The following is a 17,176-nucleotide window of genomic DNA, read 5'->3' as shown; positions in this document are numbered from 1 at the left end:
GGACAAGGAGAGCGCTTCCTAAATAGTGTACAAGGCATGGCAAACTGGGCAGTTTAGTTCTACTAGGGAAGAATTTCGATAAAGTAGAGAGCAGGGCCTGTTCTGCCTTTTAATTTGTACCCCTAGACCTCGGTGCTTATTAATATATGCTTAACAAATGGTTCCCCCTTTTATTCCATAGGGAGATTTTCATAGAGTGATAGCTTAAAGAGAGAATTCTTAGTCTTTGCTTATTGGACAAAAGTGTAAAATGTAAAATATTACTTTGCCATTTAAGAGTGTAACTAAAAGTAAAAGTGTAAAATATCACTGTATCATTTAAAAACTAGTCATATTATATAGAGGTCTGTAAAAATCTGGGAACCCTAAGTATCTAATCAAAAGGTCACTCTGCACTGACCTGAATGACTTTAAGGAGGTAAAACCTCCCTCCAAGGCTGTAGGTGTGCTAAGTGAGATGCTATGTGCTGTAAGAATTCAGAATTTTTATATTTCAGAATATCCATATTTATATGTTCATATATTTATATATTTTGTATAAATTTTATATTTGCATGCTGTGACCAGCACAGATCCAGGCACATAATAGGCCATTCATAATGCTTGCAGAGTGATTGGCTGCTTGCCTCAGGCACCTCTCTCCCTAGGACCTCTCAGTAAAGGGTTTGACTGCTTCTTCCTGAGAGGAGAAAATTTGCCCAGTCAGGGAGATTCTGGATGTAATCACAGTTCATCTGAGGAACATACCTGTAAAAATAATTCCCTCTTATTTTCCCAAGCTCCTCCTGCCTTTCCAGCACTAAGGTCGCCCAGCGTCTTTGCCTACAGTGCCTGGACTTGGCTCTTTCAGGCCCAGTGGGCACACAGGACCAGGGCTTGTAAGCATGGTTGATTAAGATTAGATGAAAATAGAACAGGCACACCTCTGCATACCCATTCATTTTCAAAACTACTCCACTGCCACCATCTCTTTAAGCATAAATTTAAATCATATAAGTGCTTGTTGACTTGAAAATCAGCAAATAGTGGACAAAAGTGATTCAATAAACTGTGCCTTCTATTTTGAGCGTCAAACCATGTACTCCTGGTTCCTTAATCATTGCATTTCAGCAATATTATTTTAGTAACAGAGCAACCACCCTCTCTGCCATGGTGCCAGGCATAAATAGAACATGAACACTTCCAGGAATTGGCAGCTTGATACTTCTTATGAGAAGTCCAGTCCACTTTATTACATTAACAAATAATCTTCTTATCCCTTAATCTGCCCCACGTATTTGGCGATCCAATAACAGTCCCTCACACAAGACAGTTTAATTCCAGATTCTGTGCATTTTCCCTATCTCCCATGACAGGAAATGTTAGCCTACTTTTCCACTTCCTAGTTTCAAGTCCCAGATCAGATCTTACCTTTTACAAGAAGTCCTTGCTGAGCCCCCTGGATGTAGTGCCTTTCCTTTGTTGACCACCTCCAGTTTACCCAGTCTATAGCTTGTTTGGACGTAGTTGTTTGCATCTTATGTCTCCTGTTAGTTTGCAGGTTCCCTGAAATCAAGGATTATCTTTTGCTTTGTTTTCCCCCAATGCACCTAGTAGGCACTTCATAAAAGCTTGATTCACTCATTTTTTCATTCTGCTTTCCTCCCCAATCTCCCCCTTCCCCATAGCACAGTTCCAATACCCCAGTTTAGGCGTCACAATGGTGATCCTCTGCTATCTTCTCAAGAAACACACACCATCAAGGAAATCTCCCCTAGGAAAGTAGGACTCTAACTTGGGAACAGCCACAAGGTCACCCCTGAGTCTAGAAAAGTCTACTTTCTGGATGTCTCCTCACAGGCACATGCCTATCCCTACCCTGTGATTCTGAGCATTGTCAATTCCTCAGCTGTAGCCATATTTTGGATAGGGAGTGTTCACTCTGAGGGACTCTAGGTCTCTGATATAATCTGAAAAAGGGACAGAAAGGCAGATGGCATTCAGGAACTCAAGGCCTATGAAGCCAAGGTTAACTCTTGAATTGGAGGAGAAAGATTCAGATCCTGCCTCTGATACTACCTCTGTAACCTTAGACAAAAGAGGTAAACTCTCTGGGCCTCAGTTTCCTCATCAGTAAAATGAATGAATCTTACTAGATGATCTCTAAGGTCCCTTTCAGCTCTAGGCTTATGATATTATGAATTATCCTTCTTAGAGCCCTTGGGCAAGAATTCATGGGCTTCTCCTAACAGGAGTGGGGAGGGGAGAGAAGAAATGTTAATCTCTTCCCCCTCTTCTCCAATAAACTTTGGAAGAAGGTGGGAAATGGACAAAGCAAAGACAGAGTCCTGAAGAGAGAGAGCACACACCTGACAGTTCACTTTAAATAGACCAAAAGGAGGAAGGAAAGCACCTCCAAAAAGTCTGAAGGCAGCCCCAGGCACTGGGGCCCAAATAGAGGAGGTCCCTCTGTTCTTCCCTCCTCAAGGAGCCAATTCCCTGTCTACCTTCCAGGTGGATGTGGCCCTCAGCTTTCTCCCAACAGAGGGTCACATCATAGAAGCTGAACTGATCAGCCTCCCCAATCCCCTCCACCAACATCCTGTTCAAACTAGTGGGTTTTGATCCCAGTAGTAGATGCATCACATGTCAGTCATAGCATGGAATTCTGGTACTCCTCCAGCAATAATCTACGAGAACATGAAGAATGTTCAGAAAACATAGGAACCTCTCTAAACACAGATTTCCCCTCTCCATCCCACAAAAAAAAAAGTCCTCCATTAGTGAGAAAAGCATTTTAAACATCCACTTTGAAAAGAGAGATGGAGGCACTCCCACTGTGCAGAAATATATCACATGGCCTGCTGTTCCTAGAAAGCGTTGAAATTAACTGCCAACAGATGTAGTATTTCATCAGTCCCATAAATATTCAATAAAAGACTTCTGCCATTTCTTTTTGGTGCCCTTGTGGGAGGTAACAAGAAAAAAGAAAAGAAAAAAAACCTCTTGTAAAATACAGGCCACAACTGTCATAACCCCCTTTTAAACAATCAAAATTGCAGGACCAAATATTTTTATGAAACTCTCATCCTTGTATCTGTCCAAGATCTGTGGGATGTGATCTTTCCTTCTGAAAGAAAAAATCAAGGAGGAGGGGGAATGCAATAGGACATCAAAAGCCACATGGCTGAGATCTGGACACAATCAAAACATCGTTTCATTTCAAATCAGATGGGGCAAAGGCTTATTTAAATACGCAAAGTTCTAGATGAAAATCAGTCAGTCTCCTCACAAGGCCAAATACTACAGTAGAAAGAACTCTGAATATCATCTGAGTTTACTGAATCACTCCCTCCTCCAACTCGTAACTGTTGTTACTGATACCACCAAACCCCTACAGAGAGTTCCTCTTCTGAGCCAGGACAAAGGGCAGCAAAGAACATCCAGTCCTCAACTTTATTTTACAGCTAAGGTTTATATAGTACTTAGGGCTTCTTAAAGCACTTTACATATGTTAACTCAACTCAAATAACCCTTCAAGGTAGGCAATTTTATTATTCCCATTTTATAGATGAGGAAACAAAGGCACAGAGAGGTAAAGGGAATGAGAATATAAGCATTTATTAAGCACCTGTTATGAGCCAAGGCACTGTGTTGTCTTACAATTATTATTTCATTCGATCCTCTAGTGCCTGTCTGAGGCTAGAATTGAACTTATGACCTTCTAGCGCTAGGGTTAGTGCTCTATCTACTGCACCACCAGTGAGTACCGGAATAGACCTTGGCCTAAAGGGGCCAAGATCTCTCAGTGCATCCTGGGCCATCTCCAGTCATCCTGATGAATATCTGGTCACTGAACTCAGATGGCTCTGGAGGAGAAGTGAGACTGGTGACCTGCACAGCCCTCCCTCACTCAAAACAAAGTCAAGTGCAAGTCATGTCATCATTTCTCTGATAGCATGGTCTTCTTTGGCAACAAAAGATGAACACAACAACAACACCTTTGGATCCTCACAATAATCCTGGCAAGTAGGTGCCATTATTACCCCCATTTTACAGTTGAGGAAAGTGAGGAAGGCAGAGATTAAGTAACTCACCCAGAGTCATACAGCTATAGTAAGTGTCTAGGGCAAGATTAGAACTCAGGTCCAAGACCTGTGTTCTCTCCATGGTACCAACTGGAAGGGACCTCATCCAAAGGCCACCTCATCCCACTCTCTCATTGTACAGAAGCCTGAGAAAGTTAATTGACTTACCCAAGGGTACCAAGTTAATAAGTATCAGAGGTGGGTCCTCAGATTCTAGATCAAGTATTCTTTCCATACATAAGATCACATGTGAACACCTTAGGTTATAAGGGGGGCAGAGGCAGGTACAACAAAGAACACATGAGCATTTTTAATACATACACAGATTTTAAAGCCAGAAAATCCTGCTATTCTATGTATTCCATAAGGATTTATTCTATGTTAAGTCAGATTGGATGCACAGGATGCTTAGCCTCTAATGGACAGTAAAATAGCCAGAATAGAAGCTTCCTCTAGGCAGGAACTGTTTTCTTCTCATCTTTGCATCTCTTGGGCTTAGGTACAGAATCTTGCACAGAGAATCACAGGTACCTACCTGGAAGGAATCACAGAGAATCACAAGTATAGAGCTGGAAAGGATCGAAGTCTGGTCTAATTTCTTCATTTTACAGAGCTGAGGCCTAAGGAGATGAAATATTTGCTCAAATCACAGGACCTACTAAGGGTCAGCAGAGGGAATCTGACCCCAGATTTCCTAACACCAGAGTTCATCCTTGTTCCAGTATACCAAGTAGGAGGTACTTTGGGGAGGAAGGGGGGCAGAAAGGCAGAGATTAAGGGAGTGCCCAGGGTCACACAGCTAGGAAGTGTCTGAAGTCGAATGTGAACTCAGGTCCTCCTGATTCCAGAGCTAGTGCTGTATCCACTGTGCCACTGGTTGCCCCCATACTTCTAAGTTTGTAATGGAATTGAACTGGTAGTCACACACCAAAGGAAAACAGAATTTACTGAGATCTTCTTTTGTCTATTAAATACTTGACCATGTGATGAATCAATCACTAAGCCTTAATTAAGCACCTACTATGAGTTGTAGGCACTGGGGATACAAATACAAAAAATGAAGTCATCACTGCTCTCAAGGAGCTTGGCTGAAAGTCAACGCAAATGCTTTTGCAAATAATCTATTTATTTTTTGCAATTTATTTTGTGAAAACAGAAAAAAACAAGAAAAAGGTGGGGGGGAGGAGTACAGTTCAGGCCACATGACTGAAAATGAATCTTTAGTAAAGGAGAAAGATAGTTATAATTTTCATGTATGCAAACACAGACCTGGGATTTTCCTCATATCTTCAAGCACCAATTGCCAAAAGGTACTAAATAATGAACGGGAGAAGGAAGGGAATAAGAATTTTTTGAAATATCTATTATGTTCTAGTCTCTATGCTAAGCACTTTACAAATATCACATTTGATTCTCACAACGACCCAGAGGGGTCAGTGCTATTCTTATCCTTATTTTACAGTTGAGGAAACTGAGTCAGACAAAAGTTAAGTGACTTGCCCAAGGTCCCACAGCTAGTAAGTGTCTGAGGTTGGATTTGAACTCAGGTCTTCCTGACTCTTGGCCCAGTGCTGTATCCACTACCTGAAGAGGGTGACTACTGTGTTAACCCTAGTATTTTTGTGTCAATGATCAGCTACTGCTATTATTGGCAGTAAACAAAAGTAAAAGCAATAAAAAGGAGCATTTATTTCTGACTGTCATATTATGAGTTATAGACATTAGATCTCTTGATTCTGTTCCATAGATAAATGCAAATTTCATCCCCATTTATGGAGAGCTTAAAAGGTTTGCCAAAGGTCACCCAGGTAGATGTTACCAAGAGGAATTTGGCCTTGAATCCTATTTCATATCAAGCCAAAATAAGGAAAGTTGCCTTATAGGTTATTATCAAGTGACTTTTCAAAATTAGCATAACCTGGATTGGACGATGTCCTATGTAAATTGAAAACATCTTTCCTTGGGGTTCCTCTCATTCTCTTCAGCAAATAAAATTATCAAATTCTCCCCCCTCCACCCTGATAGTTTGGACTGAAAAATTTATATCTACACATACAGAATTATAAGAATTCATAGGGTTAGCACAATGATTTTTTTTCCCATGAAAAAAATAATGAAAAAAATGAAACCTGGAAATGTTTAGTAAGAAATTCAATGAATAATTGGATTAACAAAGGTCAAGTGGCGAAAGTTTTCAAATACAGATTATAAGCCATGGAGAAAAGGGAAAGATCTGAAAAATAATTTGGCATTTCAAAGTTCCAATGATCAAACCATCAAATAATTAGTATCAAACACTGTACAGTTATTATGGGCTAGACACTAGAGACACAAAGACAAAGAGTTCACGTTCTACTCTGGAGATGATATGTTTATATAAAAATATACGTAAGATATATACCAAATAAATACCAGATATTGGAAGAGTATAGCAGCTGGGGGAGGAAATGAAATTCAAAAGCTGGAGTCCTCAGAAATATGGAACTAATGAGTCATCATAGTAAATAACATCCACTTGGGGAGACTAAATAGAGTGACTCTATTTAAAAACCTGACAAAATTCTACAAACTAAGTCAACATATATTTGGGAAATTTAGTGCCAAAGTAGGCACTTGTTACTGCTGAGTAGTTTAAACCATGCCCAACTCTACATAGTCCCATTTGGGGTTTTCCTAGAAAAAATACTGGCATGGTTTACATGTGAGGAAACTGAGGCAAATAGGGTTTAGTGACTTGCCTGGGGTCACACAGCTGGGCCAGATTTGAACTCAGGAAGAGAAGTCTTCCTGATTCCTAGCCCTGTGCTCTATCCACTGTGCCACCTAGCAGCCCCAAAGTAAGCCCAGAGGGCAGCAAAAACTATGTTGGAAAACAAGGTTTGGAATCAAGAGGTGAGAGATGCCAAAGCCTTGTAGACCAGTCTGCTACCTCCCCATTGCAAGCAATCAATAGTTTTCTCAGTTACAGAGTTAGAAAGTACAGGAAAAAATACACACACACACACACACACACACACACACACACACACACACAAGAAATCTCAAAGATTGGAAAGCAACTTGCTACAAACAATGCAGTCATTTTTAAATCAACTTTCTCTGTACAATCATATTATTGAGTGCTGAGAACAAAGGTCAAAGTACATGCCAGATTAGCAGGAAAGGATAAAGATGAAAAGGAACTGTTTGCCATTAGAGTAACTCCAACTCAGCCTGCTTTAATAAGCTGTAGACTCCACACACACAAAAATGGGAAATGGATAAAAGCAAATACATGGACTCTGTTACAATTTCCTAGAGAGGTTTAACTGATGAAAAACAGTGATCACAATGAGGGAAAATGAGTCCAGAAACAACCAATCTCTCTGCCAAGTGGAAAGATGGAGCAGCCAAGGGCAATACCTGTTCAGAGCACAAGCATGTTTGAAAAACATGCCAGGGAAGGATAATGGAAGGTAATGAGCCTACAGAGAGAGTAAAATGTGTCATGAGCTCTAGACAAAGCAAGGTATTTTGATGGCCTCTCCAAAAGAAACCAGAAGGAAGGACAACCACCAGAAATGAAATGCAACAGACCGGACAGAGTCTGAGTTTGTTTTGCTTTTATAGAGATCTGTTTTCCTAAACCCAACGGTAGAACTACAGAGCTGGAATTCTAATACCTCTCTAGCCAATGAGGGTGGAAGTAGAAATGGTTCGAATAAGAAAAAATGACTGGACCAGACTTGCTACTTATAGAAGAAAGACAATTACCTATGTAAAAAGTGATATAATTTTAAAGACACCCAAGGCATCAATCCTCAGGAAAATTCAAAGAGAGAAAGATCTCCAAAGAATAGAAAAGATACAATATTCTTTAATAACCATCAAAACAAGAATGAAAAGACATCAGCAATTATGAGCCCAAACATCTACTTCCTCATCTCCTAAAATCTCAATTTTCTATTGATGATGCTCCTATGTCCATATGACACCCTACTATTTAATCAATTCCCTGTAACTCTATAGGCAGGTTACCATAATAGGGCTAAAGTTAGGGTCAAGACTATATCAGATTGCTTGTCATCTTGGGGAGGGGTGGGAGAGAGGGAAGGAGAAAAATTTGGAATGCAAGATCTTTCAAAAATTGAATTTTTAATGTGTAATTTGAAAAAAATTAAATACTATTACTTTTTTTAATTAAAAAAAGTTAGAGTCAAGAGACTTGGGCTCTGGTTGAAATATTTATTAGCAAGTATTTCTTAACAAGTTATTTCCACCAGTTTCCTCATCTATAAAATGGGCATAATAATATCTTCATTGTCTGCCTTGTTGTAAGGAAAGCACTTTACAAACCTTAAAATACTAAAGAAGGGAGAGCAATGATTACGATTATTAAAAAAAAAAACAACTCCTCAAAGAAATACACAGTATGAATTATAAATGTTGAAAAGTCAAAGTATATGAAAAAAATTAAGTGCCCAAATTACGACAAGCAACCCTCTGAGTCAGTCTGGTCATCCATGTAACTCAGAGACAGGCTCAAAAGAAAAGATGAGCTGGGGCCAAAACTGAGTCGGCAGACTGTCCTGGGAAGACTGCACGTCAGTACATTCATATAACAATTAGTTGTGAGTTTGTTGGTGTGAGAACTTGTCCCACAATAGTTGCAACTAAGTGACAGCCCAGTAGAGTCTTAGACATTTGCCTGAAGCTCACACAGTTAAAAGACTTACTTCTGGTCACAGAGCTAGAAGGTATCCAGATGGGACACAGTGATGAGGGCTAGATTCTTTGTTATACTACCTCTTTCCAAGGAAACCAGTCAGGGCTTCAATAATCCCCAGAAGGCTTTCCCTTCCAAAGCACACCAGCATTGAGCTCATTCAACTATAAGGCTACATATCACGAAACCAAATTCAGAAGAATTTAAATTACAAAGGTCCCTCCCCAGCAAGGCATAAGGAGGCTGTAACAAGTTAATGATAATGACTTGCCCCAGTGGGGTACACTTGGCACAATGTGTGGCACCTAGCAGGTGCTTAATACCATTTTTCAATTGATGTAAAAGATAGTATTGAGGCTACGACCAAAAAAGTTGTTGGGACAGTCACATAGGGATAGCGGCGGGACAGTCACATAGGGATAGCGGCAGGACAGAGCAGGACCACAGTGGTACCTCAGTCACAGCAAAGGTACGAGGTGAACCTTCTTTAGGTAGAGTCTTTACAGAGCATTTATAGGAAACAAAGACAAGATTCACACAGGATGAAATGACATGGAAGGATTGCCCACCCACCCCAGGTGAAGGGGTCTCCACACTGTTGAAATCATAGATCCATGAAAGTATCACAGCAGAGGTTATGATATGTTTATGATACCACTGAAGGATCATAGGAGCCACTACAGAGGCCTCTCATCCAATCCTCACATTTTACAGAAGAAGAAACTAAAAACCAGAGAAGTTAGAGGAGTTGCTCAAGATGACAGAGGCAGTAAATGTCAGAGGTAAGATTTGAACCCCAAACCAGTACTGTACGACACGGCTTCTCATTTATTTCACAGCTCAATACTACTTCTAAAAAGTTCTCTAATAAAAAAAAAAAACCTTAATGCTTTTCATGGCTTCCTAGGAAACAAAGTTCAAGATGGATAAGAAGGGAAAACAGTATACCAGGGGAAAACAATCTTTCCAGCAAGTTTAGGATTAGGTTCAAAAGTATAAACTTAAGAGCCACTTGCCAGTTGATATCAAATGATATGAACAAGGAAGAGATCTTAAAGGAAGAGATCCAAGCTATCAACAATCACCATTAAAAGAAAGGTTTCAAATCATTAAGGAAATGCAAACTAAGCAGCTCTGAGATTCTACCTCTTACTCCTCAGATTAGCAATATTAATAAGAAAATGAAAATGACAAATGCTGGAGGGACTGCAGGAAAACAGGCACATTGATGTACTCTTGGTGGAGTGGATGAATGAAACTTAAGCCATTCTCCAAAGCAGTTTGGAACTAGGCTCAGAAAGTTACCACACTGGTCATACTTTTTGACTGCTAAGCCTTTACACAAAGAGAGCAAAGAGGAAAAGGTTCTCCATGTCCAAACAGCAATTATAACAGCTCTTCTTGTGGTGGCAAAGACTTAGAAATTGAGGGGAGGCGTATCAATTGGGGATGGGGCAGCCAGGTGGTGCAGTGGATAGAGCACCAGTGCAGGAGTCAGGAGGACCTGAGTTCAAATCTCACCTCAGATACTTGACACTTACTAGCTGTGTGACCTTGGGCAAGTCATATAACCCCAGTTGTCTCATCCTGGGTCATCTCCAGTCATCCTGATAAATATCTGGTCACTGGATTCAGATGGCTCTGGAGGAAAAATGAGGCTGGTAACCTGCACAGCCCTCCCTCACTTAAAACAAAATCAAGTGCAAGTCATGTCATTATTTCTCTGATGGCATGGTCTTCTTTGGCAATGAAGGACCAACACACAATCAATTGGGGAATGGCTGAAGAAGCTGTGGCATATCATTGTGATGAAATATTACTATACTATTTTTTTAAAAAGTAAAGAAAGGGATGGTTTCAGAGAAACCAAGAAAGGACTGTGTGGACAGAGTGAAGTGAGAAGAACCAAGGGTGCAACCTGTACCATAACATCAGCATTGCAAAAACAATTCGCAAAACTTAAGAACTCTGGAAAACCCAAAGACCAAAAATGATTCCAGTGTCAATGAAGAGATATGGGAATCTGTTTTTCTTGACTATTAATATTTGTTTCAAGGGTTTGATTTTGTTTTTCCAGTAAGGAGAGGGAGGGGAAGTAAGTGAGAGACAAAAAAAAAGTTTGTTAATTGAAAAAAAGTTAATTTTTAAAAATCTAAACAAACCAGCATTGAAAAAAGTGTTTTTTTTTTTCATTTTTCAATCTACACCCCTAATGCTGTTAACCAAGAAGATCATCCAGCATATCAATATTAGTGCAGTACAGAGGAAAAAACAATCTCTCTGAGTCAGATGACCTTGGTTCAAATTCTACCCAGATGCCTTTGCTACCAATGACATTGGGCAAATCCTGTCACTTCTCTTTTCCTTGGCCATCTTATCTATAAAATGAAAGGGTTGAAATAGATGGTCTCTGAAGTCCCTTCCAACCTTAAATCTATGATTTTAGGATTACAAATCAAATGGTTTCTACTAAAAAGAGTTGTATGAATTTCACTCATGCTCATGTAAAGACTAGTAGTGAGATGATATCATAAATTCTTCCTAAATTACTGTTGGATTGGACTGACGTCAAGAATTCAAGATACTAAGGCCATGACAAGGCAGCGCATGTGTTGGGCAGAGAACATGGAAACTCCACAAGCACTCTCCAGGAGAATTCATGTGCCAGATGTGTAGTATACACAGCACACAGCCCTAAGCAGGTAGATGTCAATGATGATTCTCTGAATAATGTGACGTTTCTTAAATAATGGACATTTTTTTTCCAAGTTTCATCAGCTGTTGGGAAACATTTAGTGGACCCACTATAGACACCTCATAAGGCTCACCCAGAACCTCATGATGGGCTTATAGACTAGTTCAAAGGTTATAAAAACACCACATTCACAAATCACAGCAGAGCTGAATGTTTTAAGGATACCACTGCCAAATCTGGAATCCATGTTCATAGCCCAAGGACTTCGTCAAATGGATTTTCAATTGTTGCGTATACCGGTAACCTGAAATCCAATTCTGAATCCTTCTGATCAAATTATGAAGCCATCTCAGAATGAGATAATCTTCTGAGCCTCCAAAATGTTAGTTGAATTAAAGAGCACACTGTATTATATCAAAAAGAGTCAATCTCTTGCCTTTGCTTTGAAAACCTGAAAGAAACTCTTATTTTTGCTTCAAAAAACTGGAGATTCCTGGCATTTCCACCATCAAAAAGTAGCACAAAGAGAAATATGCAATTCAGTTTTGTCCATAAGGCAGTTATTTTTGGTGCAAGAATATTATGATTATTTTGTTTTCCCAGATCCTGTTGGTGTCATGTAAAGAACACTCAATTTGGGTCAAAAGACCATAGATTAAGTTCTGGTGCACTAGAACACCTGATTGAGCATGGGCAAATCCCTTGATGACAATGACGGTGATTGTAATAATACCTTATTACAATAATACCTAGAATCTATGTAAGGCTTTGGTTTGAAGTATTTGCTACAAATACTTCATCTGAGCCTCACAACCACCTTGAGAAACAGATGCTTTTATTATCCTCATTTTACAGATGAGGAAATTGAGGCAGAGAGGAGTGCAGTGACTTGCCCAGTAGCATGCAGATCCTAAGTATCTGGGGAGTGCAGGCTGGAGAGGAATGGGAATGAAAGATGTGGAGTCAGAGGACCTTCAGATTCTGGCTTTTCTGAGCCTTGACTCTCATCTGTAAAAGGAATTATTTGGACTTCTGGAGCACAGTTTGGGATTATGCTTAAAGAGTGCATGTAGCCTGTGACCCAGCCACCACGCTGCCGGGCATAGACCCCAGAGAGTTAAAGTTGGAAAGGTTATGTCCACACTAACATCTTCATGGGAGCACTTTATGTGGAAACAGAACCAGAGAGCAGAGTCTTCCATAAAGTGCAGAGTGCGAATGGGATGGCATGTTTCTGCATCAACAGAACAACTGGGAGCAGCCTAGGAAGACTGGTGTGAATCATCAAAGAATGCATGAGCAGAACCAGAAAACCATACACACCATCACTATGATGATGTAAATGGAAGGAACTGAAACTACACAATTATAACAACCAAGCCTCACTCCAGAGAAAAGCTGAGAAAATATATCTCCTCCCTCACTTTTCAGAGATGGAGGATTCTGGGTAGAGAGGGCCATGTGTACTAGGAGGCAGTGTTATCTGCAGGGAAAAGGGGAGTGGCTCCAGAGGCAGAGGAACTGGATTCAAGTCTCACCTCTGACACTACCTGTGAGACCTTGGACAAGTCTCTCTCCAAGCCTCAATTTTGTCACCTACAGAATAAGGAAATTGGAGCACATGGCTTCGGGAGGCCCTTCCAGCTCGAGAACTATAATCTTGTTTATTGATTTTACTAAGCTAGTTTCTTTTTCTTTTTTCAATGTGTTACAAGAGATGATTCAAAGGTTAGGAGAGAAGGGAAAGATATATTTGGAAATGGAGACAATGTAAAAACAAAACCAAAACAGTAAAATGAGATTTGTTCACAGGAGGGGGTTGGATGAGATGACCTCCTAACACCCTGCCGCTTCTGAATCTATAGCTCTATGATCTTACAACCCAACCCTGTAATTTGTTGGTAAAAAACTCTTTTGAAAAGCTGCCCAGCAGATTAAAGGACTATTGGTTGTTTAAATAGACAATTTCCATCTTAAAGATGAAGCAATTGTGTTTGGACTATATGGGTGTGCATATGTGAATGTATGTTGTGTGTAGACAGTATATATGTATACATATATGAATAGAGACAGACTATAGTCTGTATAGTACATATATGCAAACTATACAGTGTAGTATGTATATGTATATCTGTATATATATGTGTGTATGTGTATACACATATATATGCAAAAACACACATACACATACACACACAAACACTGAATCTATCCTGAGTCTACCTAGCATCTACCTGTGGATATAATTAAAGTCAAGACTTTGGCAAATATAAGGTCTTTCCAACTAAGAACAAGATCCAGTCAGTTCTGGCATCAGGAGATCATCTCCTGGGGGCATTTAAAATATAATCTTTGGTTATTTTGAGACTCAGAACCTACATGCAGCCCATATGCCACATGAAATAATACCAGACTCCAAACTGGAAAATAGAAAAATCAAAGTGATGCAATCACCAAATAAGGCCTCTAAACCAGCTCAGAACTTATAATGGAAAAAAAATTCTGAAACTCAGTGTCAGAGAAATAACAAACCAAAAACCCCAACTTTCTCTTCCTAACAAAATAGACTGATTTCACTCTAGCAACAGAGAATCTACTGGACCAAAGGGAAAATACATGTCTCTAGCCAGCAGTCTTTCCAAAAAGAGATCACCAATCTGTACAACTGAATGATCTCAGAATCACAGGACCACAGATCTAGAATCAGAAGGGCCCTCAGAGACCAGAGGGTCCAATGGTTTTTATTTTACAGATAAGGAAACTGTGACTCAGAGAGTTAAGTGGCCTGCCTGAGGGTTACACAGCTACTAAGGAGCTGGGCTGGGATTCACATCTGATTCCTCCGAATCAAAATCCCATATTCTTTCTACTGGAGAGAATAAAGTTGGGACTGGATAAATACAGTGTAAAAGAGTACCTTCTGGTACTCTCGTCTGGACCTTCAGGGCCCAAACATTCTTCTAAAAATAAAGCATAAACTATTTTAAAATCTCATAATGCCAGGCTGTTTTATAGGAGGCATCAGGGTCCTAGAAAATGAGTCTCTGGGTCTCTCACAGGAACATCAACAAGAAGGCATCTAAGCACTGCTGTTCTTTGCTTGATTTGGAAAAATAATCTACTGCTTTCTAATTAATCAAGGCCCCAGATTAAAGGGGCAGCTGGGTGGTGCAGCAGACAGAAGGTCAGGTCTGTCATCAAGAAGGCCTGAATGCAAATACAGGCTCAGACACTTACTAAGTTGTATGACAGGAGGACATCACTTAACCCTATTGCCTCAGTTTCCTCATTTGTAAAATGAGCCAGAGAAGGAAATGGCAAACCACTCCAGGATCTTTGCCAAGAAAACCCCAGATGGGGTCACAGAGAGTGGGACAAGACTGAAACAAGTGAACAACCACAACATGATGAAACATGCTACCCATGTCCAGATAGAAAGGTGATGGATGCTGAGTGCAGACTGAGGTGTACATGTGTGTGTGCGTGTGTGTGTGTGTGCATGTGTGTGTGTGTGCATGTGCAGATATGTTTAAAGATAGACAATAGGAGAATTTGTTTTGCTTGACCAAATATGCTCGTAAGGGGGAAGAGGGGACGTATATACATATAGGATATATATATAAAGGGAGGATATATACTTTTCTACATAGCATATATATAATTTGTATGTATTTACATATTGGATATGTAGCCTAATTTTTTTGTGTTTGTCTTTCATCCTTGAAGAGGACCATGATGTCCAGAGGATGACATGACTTGCAGTTGACTTTGATTTGAGGGAGGGAAGGCTGTGCAAGGTCACCAGCATCACTTTCTTCTTCTGAGCCATCTGGGTCCAGAGATCTGATATTCATCAGGATGACTGGAGATGGCCCAGGATGCAGTATGAGACCGTGGCCCTTTCTGGCTAAGGTCTTATCACATATATATTTCATGTATCTACATGTATATATACACTCATAGATAGAGAGACAGATAGATAGGTAGATAGACAGAGGGATAGATAGATAGATGGATGGATATGTATATATTCCAAAGAGAGAAAAATTATTTGAGTCCCAACTATCACAAAGAAAGGCAGGCTCCTGAAAATGGTAAAACCCTGCCCTAAGAACTCAGAGTGGTTTGATTTATAAGACCTCAATTTTCCATCAAATGGTTTCTTTTTAAAAGCTCATTTTCCAAAAAGAAGTCTGTGATCTCCCAACGAGTCATTTCTTCCATTCTTCCTCCTCAAAAAAATAAACAGATGAAATAAACACTAACACTTATAAGCAGCTGTAAATTGTCCAAAACCCAGCAGGACAAAAACCAGCTTCTCATCATGGACATGGATCCGGAGCACACGTGTACACACTGGGCCGCCTTTCTAGAACGCTGTTTTCGGCAGCAATGCCATAAAACCAGGCCAGGCTAATCAACAGCCAGGCTTCCCTAGGTGCTGCCCACTATCTGCACTGATTACCCTGAAAAATCAACAGCACTTGGCAAAAACATCACTTTGTGAAACCTTTAAGAGGACGTCAGGAATGTGGCTGCCATTTCTGACTTGTGTCTGTTTGTTCCACGCGGTTGTTTTTTCCCCCTTCTCACCCAGTTGGCTTGACTTCACTGGTCAGCAAAACTGGCTTCTCTTTTTCCCCTGTCCTTTGGGCAGAATAAGAAACCCACCAAGATGCCCCATTTTCACTCAAGGTGTCTGTGAATACAGCCTAATTACCTATATTTCAAAATTAGCCATTTTTTTTGTTGAGTCTAAAGCTCAAAGGAAGGGTCATCTTTGGTTTCAAAAAAGGTACATCTAAGAGGGAAAGCTTCTTTTCCCCAGAGGGAATCTCAATTTAGAAAACTAAGTGTTATGAGAGGAAACAGGTTTTAGTTAGTACACCGCTTGGCTTCCATACCTGATTTGCCATGACATGTCTGTGTCTGCTCAGCCAAAGAAGAGGTCTACCAGGGGGATATTAAAATTCAGGGAGGCCCCCATTGTCTCCACTCTGGCTTGTCTTTTGGGTACCTGTTAATCAATGTTGGGGGCTACCTTCCCTAGTCTGCAGCTATGCCACACACAGCAGGTATTCCCTCCCTGTTAGCCAGTAATAAGCCCATTTCCATTCCCTATAATGGCATTCCTTATGACACCACATCTGGGGAGGAGCCCAGCCCCTTTTGCTGACCTGGACATTTTTGACCTGTCTTTATCTCTTTTATCTCATTACAAAAGTTATCAATAAAAGCTGGCTCCATCCTGAATCCTTGCTGATATCTGGGAATTGACAAGTTGCTACATTGGCATATTTTGAAATAAACCCTTTTAATTCTTGTTATTCCTGAGTTTTGACTTGTTCATTGGGGCAAAGACTTGAACAAAGAGGACATAGTGAGCCTGAAGTTTCCACCACTTGCACTGACTTTCAGGTCCAATGCCATCTCCAGACAACCAATACGATGTCCTAGAAAGATAAGTGGACCCAGGTTTGAGTAACTTGGTGTGACTATGGGCAAGTCATTTTGCTTCTCTGAGACTTAGCTTCCTATAAAATCTGGAAGATGGAAATTAAGCTCTCCCTGCCTACCTCATGAGGTTGTTGTAAAAGAAGCATGATTGCAAACTATAAACATACAGAAAGATAAATCATTATGGAGCAAGGAGTCAAACTTTTGTGTGTGCCTTTGGGCCGTCTGGGGAAGCTCCCAGTCCACTTTTCA

The 17,176-nt window shown here is 40.3% G+C and overlaps 1 protein-coding gene across 2 annotated transcripts in view; it reads right to left on the bottom strand.

The window, feature by feature from the left end:
• CRADD (CASP2 and RIPK1 domain containing adaptor with death domain) overlaps positions 1–17,176 on the bottom strand; it is a 216,621-nt gene that overhangs the window by 192,506 nt on the left and 6,939 nt on the right. The window contains exon 3 of one of the 2 annotated variants that reach the window (XM_072655586.1): positions 1,411–1,545. The exons of the other annotated variant lie outside the window; for it this stretch is intronic. Coding sequence (XP_072511687.1) covers positions 1,411–1,545 — 135 coding nt within the window. The remainder of the gene's footprint in view (positions 1–1,410; positions 1,546–17,176) is intronic. 2 annotated transcript variants of the gene reach the window in all.

The sequence above is a fragment of the Notamacropus eugenii genome, chromosome 3, assembly GCF_028372415.1.
Source record: "Notamacropus eugenii isolate mMacEug1 chromosome 3, mMacEug1.pri_v2, whole genome shotgun sequence".
Classification (NCBI taxonomy): Eukaryota; Metazoa; Chordata; class Mammalia; order Diprotodontia; family Macropodidae; genus Notamacropus; species Notamacropus eugenii.
The sequence above is the reverse complement of the archived record's forward strand: the minus strand, read 5'-3'. Positions and strand labels throughout refer to the sequence as shown.